The 6,776-nt window shown below is 34.8% G+C and overlaps 3 protein-coding genes across 4 annotated transcripts in view; 2 read left to right on the forward strand and 1 right to left on the reverse strand.

Moving 5' to 3' along the window:
- The window catches only part of LOC9301477 (3-ketoacyl-CoA synthase 20), a 44,593-nt gene extending 40,139 nt beyond the window's left edge, over positions 1-4,454 (reverse strand). The window contains exon 1 of the mRNA XM_021015373.1: positions 3,515-4,454. Coding sequence (XP_020871032.1) covers positions 3,515-4,300 — 786 coding nt within the window. The 5' untranslated portion in view covers positions 4,301-4,454. The remainder of the gene's footprint in view (positions 1-3,514) is intronic.
- Positions 1-6,776, forward strand: part of LOC9299716 (putative ion channel POLLUX-like 2) — a 30,746-nt gene that overhangs the window by 1,830 nt on the left and 22,140 nt on the right. The gene's annotated exons all lie outside the window — the stretch shown is intronic.
- LOC110225613 (glutathione S-transferase T3-like) lies at positions 30-3,186 on the forward strand. Of its 2 annotated transcripts, none has more exons than XM_021015375.1 (2): positions 30-1,213; positions 1,291-3,186. In XM_021015375.1, exon 2 carries the CDS (start codon positions 1,851-1,853, stop codon positions 3,123-3,125), a length of 1,275 nt encoding a protein of 424 aa, XP_020871034.1. In that variant the 5' UTR covers positions 30-1,213; positions 1,291-1,850; the 3' UTR covers positions 3,126-3,186. The 2 variants fall into 2 exon arrangements, with proteins under 2 accessions (XP_020871034.1, XP_020871035.1); XM_021015376.1 differs by having other exon boundaries at positions 39-1,213; positions 1,291-1,595.

A 6,776-nucleotide genomic window follows, 5' to 3' on the forward strand; every position in this document is an offset into this window, starting at 1 on the left:
TCTATATTAGAATATTTTCTCTGAGAATATAGGTTGTTAAATGTTCTTTGTGTCGTGTGTGATGAGACAAAGTTAATTAAAACATAAATTAGGTTCTCTTAAATGCAAACTGAACTTACAATTGAAGGGAAATAAAATGATGATGAGTTTGGTGCCATCTAGACTGAATTTATGTTGATGGAAAGTGTCTCAGTGACTTGAATTAGTAAACCAAACACATAAACTAAACTATAATGACTCGTATTCAATAGAACTTATCAGTCCTTGAGTGTTTTCCTTTATAATAAGTTTGTTTGAACTTATGAAATCACCAAAACTGAACTAAAACACCAAAATGGCTTCCAACTTGAACTTTTCCTCTTCTCAGTCCTTTACCAATCTCTTGTTTAGCCAAGAAGATAACCCAACACCTCTGAGTCCTTCACAGCCTCCTTTTTCTGAATCCCAAACACCCACAGCCTTAGCTAGGGAACCTAGAGTGAGATGGAGTGTTCCTGAAGAGAAGGCACTTGCAAGTGCCTGGCTCAACACATCCAAAGACTCTGTTGTGGGGAATGAGCAGAGATCAGCTGCCTTTTGGGCTAGGGTTGCAGCATATTATGCTGCATGTCCTTCTGTCTCTAAGCTCACTATCCGAGAGGCAAATACTTGTAAGCAGAAATGGCAAAAAATGAGTGAGCTTGTCATGAAGTTTGCAGGCTGTTATGAGTTTGCCTCTCGGACTCCTCGCAGTGGAGAGACTGAAGATGACATTCTTGTGCTGGCCTACAAGCTTTACCATCAGGATCAAAAAACCAAATTCAGTCTTGAGCATGTTTGGAGAATCCTCAAGACTGATCAGAAGTGGTGCAATTGGTGTGAGACCAAACTTCCTGCCAAGAAGAAAGCTAAACTTTCATCTGTAGAAGAAGAGAGTCTCCAAAGGCCTATAGGTGTGAAGGCAGCCAAGGCTTTAGCCAAGTCTAAAGGTAAGGGAAAGAGTGATGGAGGAGCTGACGCTGGTTCTGCTGCTGAACTTCAGCTTTTGTGGGAAGTGAAAGAGAAGGATTTGGCTTTCAAAGAGAGACTCTCCAAGCAGAAGCTACTTGACAGCCTTCTTGGAAGGTCTGATGGATTGAGTGAGATGGAAATTGAACTTAAGAACACTCTTATCAAAGAGTATCTTTCTGGAAGCAATGTGTTTGTTTCTGAGAATGAATATTCTGGTCTTTAGGTATGTGTTGTTAGTTAAGTTGTTTTGTTTACTTAACATGTAGTATTATCTGATATTCTTTGCTTGTTTATGTGCAGGACCTCCTCTTGGAAGCTAGTGATGTCGGCAAGGAATGGATTGAGTGGTTCTGTTGCTTTAATGTCATCTTCTATGACTTTTTTTATTCGGATAGACCATATGCCATCAGAAGCTAGTTGTGTTTTGTATTTTAGTAGTAAAATGTATGGTCGGCAATGTATTGTTATTTTCTATGGTCAGAGCTAGTTGTGTTTTGTATTTTAGTAGTAAAATGTATGGTCGGCAATATATTGGTCAAAAGCTACTTGTTTTTAGTGTATGTGTATTATTGTGTTCTCATATTTCTCAATGTATTATATATATAAGTTGTTGTGTTCTCATATTTCTCAAAACAATTCTTCTCCAAAACAATCTTCCTCTCTCATATTTCTCAATACAATTCTTCTAAAACAAGTCTTTGTTTCTTTCTCTAAAAACAAGTCTTTGCTTCCTTTAATTTTCTAAAAACAAGTCTTTTTTATTTGTTTTCCTTCTCAAGTCACACATCTCTTTTAATTGTGAACTTCCCTAAACACAAAATTTCTTTTTATTTCTTGTACGTTTTGCTTCTTAAATAATAATGGCATCACATTCTAATGATGATGACACTTTGGAGGAGAGGTTTGAAACATGTTTTGAAGATGGTTTAGAGAATTTCAGTAGACGTGTAGCGGGGAAAAAAAAGAAAAAAAGGGCTGCTAATATAGAGAGAGATCACGAAGAAGGAAATATTCGATTATGGAACGATTACTTTTCGGATGACCCCGTTTACCATGATCGCATGTTCCGACGACGATTTCGTATGACGAAGCCGTTGTTCCTTCGTATTGTTCAAAGTCTTTCTCAATTTCCATATTTCCAACAAAGGGACGATGCTACTGGGAAGCAAGGACTATCTGCCATACAGAAATGTACTGCTGCAATTAGGCGTTTGGCATATGGTCTTGCAAACGATGCGATGGACGAATACCTCCGCATGGGCGCAACCACTGTGAGCCAAGCACTAGAGAATTTTGTAGATGGCATAATAAATTTATTCCAAGACGAATATTTGAGGCGGCCTACACGTGAGGATCTAGAACGGTTACTTCATTCTGGAAAGGAACGCGGATTTCTGGGAATGGTAGGAAGCATTGACTGTATGCATTGGGAGTGGAAGAATTGTCCTACGGCTTGGAAAGGACAGTATTCACGCGGACATGGAAAACCCACTATTGTTTTAGAGGCCGTGGCATCACAAGATTTATGGATTTGGCATGCTTTTTTTGGGGCTCCAGGTACGTGTAATGATATAAATGTTCTTGACCGCTCACCGGTGTTTGATGATATATTAGAAGGTCGAGCTCCACGACTCACGTACGAAGTCAATGGACATCAATACAAAATGGGTTATTACCTCACAGATGGTATATATCCAAAGTGGGCAACATTCATCCAATCAATTACCCGCCCACAAGGACCGAAAGCATCATTATTTGCTAGTTGTCAAGAAGCAGTGAGAAAAGATGTCGAGCGTGCTTTTGGAGTCTTGCAGGCTCGGTTTGCTATTATTCGAAACCCAGGTCTGTTTTGGGATAAAGAGCGAATGGGCAAGATAATGAGAGCATGTATCATATTGCACAATATGATTGTAGAAGATGAACGAGACGAAGATACTCAGTTCGATTTATCTGATTTCGTAGAAGGCGAAGGAAGCGGGACTTCTCAAGTAGATAACTCTTTTTCTACAGAGACAGCTACAAATGTGAACAATTTGATGGCCAATCGAGCTCAAATACGTCATGAACAAACACATCGACAATTGAAAGAAGATTTGATTGAACATATTTGGCAAAAATGGGGCCAAGGTAATTGATTACAACCGACTAAATTATTTTTTTCATCATGTTTTTTCAGTTTTTTTTGAATTTTATGTTTTATTTTGCTTAATTATATTCTACTTTTTTTTTATTATAATATTACCTTTTGTAATCTTATGTTTTAATATATTAATTTTTGATTTTGCAAATTTTTTTTTTTTATGATACTTAAACCGGTCTCACCAATGCAAACATATTTAGTAGGAGTATCATAAAAAATCTCAAACAATAAACAAACATTATAAATAATACTAAAAAATTCTTAATGATACTAAATGGATCTCACCCATGTACATGCTCTAACAGTCTAAAAATCAAACCGGATTAAACCAAACCGGATAATAAAACAGAATCTAAATATCAAAGAAAAGAATAAATTTATTACCTGAAGCATTTGTTTAGCGAGATCAATGGAGATTAGTCCAGCACTACATCCCATTCCACCAAGATTATAGCTCAAAATGTTTCCTCTAAGCTTATACTTATTCACAATCATAGCAGAAAGTGACGGCGTTGGATTAAACAAACTACAATTCACCACAAGGATTCCAATATCTTTAGGTTTAACACCGGTCTTCTCAAGAACCGCGTCAATAGCTCCGAACATAACTGTCTCTGCCTCCTTTCTCGCTTCTTCCATACAAGGATTAGGAGGGACACGAAGAAGGGCTTCAGGGAAGTAAGTTTTTTGACCTAGACCCGATCTTTCAAGGATCTTTTGTTGGAAAGCTAGGTTGTCTTCTGTGAAGATACCTACACGTTGAGATCTGTCCATGAATGTTTCTCGAGTGCAGATCAGTGAAGGGTCAGGTTTGTAACATGAGAAGTCGAGGAGGAAGACACGGCGAGGACGGGTGGTGAAGTAAGCGGTGGAGAGAGAGATTAAGAGTCCGGTGGCTAGTGTGGCGGAGAGGAAATGGAAACGGAGTATGTTGTAGAGGAGAGAGAGGTCGTTGATGGTGAAAGAAGAGAGGTTAGCGATTGTTGCGGCGAGGAGAGGGAGGAGGAGGATGTAGAGAGCGTTGGAGATTAGGTAATGGTAACCGAGTTTTACGTATTTGAGACGAACGGATAAGAGAAAGTTTGGGAGGTTGTTTGGGTTAGGGTTTGGCTCGGCGTTTGTGACATGGACCGGGACTGGCCGGTGAGTTTGGTTTTGGTTATGGCTCATCGTGAGAATGAGAAAATGTTTAGGATGAAGAATGAGATGAGGATTTGTAGAGAAGAGAAGTGTCAAGTGAAAGATTTGTTTCTCTCTTTCAAAATTTGTTGTGTGAGAGAGGAGAGAAGAGAATGGCCTAAAAAGTTGGAGAAAATTTGAGAATTTAATGGGAAATTTTGAGTGAGAGAGAAAGAGAGAGAGAGAGAGACTAGGCTATTAAATGTAGTTAGGGGAAATGGGAAATATTTAAGGACAAAAATATGGTTTTTTTTAAGAAATATACAAAAAAAATAATGTTAGCAAATAAATTGTTCAAACCCTTGTTTTAAAAATCGCTAGGTGTTAGTCGGGCGTTCGGGGTGCGCCTAGCGCCTAGCGAGATAATTGGAGATTAAACGGAGATTAATCGGGATTAGTTTTTAATATTTTTATTTTTATACATGTATATATACTAAATTTTGGAGCATGTGTTAAAAAATTAAAATGGTCTAGTGGCACATGGTGACTCTCACACGTACAACCATCACGGTTCGACTCTCAACATTTGTGTTTTGTCATTTTTTTTTATTTTTTGGTTTAATGAAACTGAAATGACCGAACTACCCTCGTCTTCTTCCTCAGATCTGTGCGACTGCAACCCTAATTTTTGCCGTCTCTTTTTTTTCCTCACGATTATTATTGTTTTCTCTTGTTTCTTAAGTGATGTTTACCCAAATATGATAGATCTACAACCTAAAAACCGATTTAGAACTTCAATTTCATCAAAAGTGAGTTTTTCTAAAAATTTCCGATTTCTGAGCGATTTGATCTAAATCGCGGCGGAAGTGTTCCGATCAGCGCCTAGCCGGACGAGTAATCGGCTAGGCGGCCGATTTTTAGAACAAGGGTTCAAACTAGTAAGCCATCAAAAACATTTTTTGTTCAAACTAGTCAAGCAATTGTTTTAGGATCGTACTAGATTTTTTTAATCCATAAATTATTTAATATTATTATAATTTTTAAAATTATGATAAAAATGGTAATTTAGAATTAAACTGTGGAATTATTTATATTTTCTAAATAAAAAGGCTGTTACTCTTTTTTAATCAACAAAAAGGCCATTTACACTCAAAACATTTTACTTTGAGAATCTTAAATTTCTATTACATATGGAAAACGCTTTGTGCACGATTTATATAAATTTAACATCAAAAGGAAAATGAAAGTATGTTTTAAAAATAAAAACATCGAAACTTTTCTTTAAAAAATGGATAAAATAAGTATTACTATGTAGAGAGGGAAGATGCAACTACCCCAACGAAGCTTTTAATGTTTTTAGACAGTTGAGATTTGACACCTAAGAGACGGCGATGACTTTTATCCAATTGGGGGCTTTAAATTTGGCCGCGTACTATGAAACTTACTCTTTTACCCTTACGTTGACCCGTAATTTTCGAAATTACCCTTTTTTGTTAACAACTTGAAGACACTTACGTACGTGGCCGTGTGAACTTGTGTAATAGAATGTTCAATCATTTTTTCTTTTAGAATGTGCAATCATATTATTCATATATAGATGGAAAATTAAGTGAACCGAAATAAAAGTTTGTTGAACTAAATATGAGTAAATGTGTGGGTTATTGCCACTAAATTAGTTCATCTACAGTAAAACCTCTATAAATTAATAATATTGGGACCATGATATTTTACTAATTTATAGTGATATTAATTTATCTATAAGTATTAATAAGTATTAATTTATAGTGTAAATTAATATTTATTAATTTATAGAAAGTTTGTTTCAATTCTGAAAACTTTTTTTTAAAAAATACGAGATAAAACAATGTGATCTAAATAAAATTAATATTTTGGATGTTATAAATTTTATAGTTTTAGCCTTAAACACTTAATATAAAATAATTTATTTTGACAATGAATAACAAAGATTATAGAATTCACATATACAAACGATATAAATAAGTTAAAATTCACAAATCGTGACTTCTATTGTTGTATTTTAAAAACATATACGACTATTAAAACAAAAATTATGCATATTCAAAATTTGAAAACTTACAAAAACTTTTGGCTATTTTTATGAAAAACACTAAACTATTATATATATATACATATATATATATATATATATGCAAATTTACATGATTATTAATTTATGATATTATTGGGACTATATTTTTACATAGGAATTTCAAAAAACTTATTATCTTATCGAATTTGGTTAATTTTTACACTGGCCCGACTTGGGACCGGCCAAATTTATTAATTTATCATGTTTATTAATTTATCGAGTATTAATTGATAGAGGTTCTACTGTATTTCATGTTATTTTGAAAGAAATTGAGCAAGTCTTATAAATACTACTTAAAAAGGTTATTGTAAACAAAAAAATTATCAACCAATAATGAAAAATTATACATGATACAAAAGGTCGTAAAAATTTAATTGTGTTTTTGTAGCAAATAATTTGAAAAACAAACTATAAGAA

Source organism: Arabidopsis lyrata, assembly GCF_000004255.2.
Source record: "Arabidopsis lyrata subsp. lyrata unplaced genomic scaffold ARALYscaffold_8, whole genome shotgun sequence".
In the NCBI taxonomy this organism is placed as follows: Eukaryota; Viridiplantae; Streptophyta; class Magnoliopsida; order Brassicales; family Brassicaceae; genus Arabidopsis; species Arabidopsis lyrata.

Coding starts and splice junctions, on each gene's coding strand:
- LOC110225613 (XM_021015375.1), top strand. CDS start 1,851: ATGGCATCACATTCTAATGATGATGACACTTTGGAGGAGAGGTTTGAA.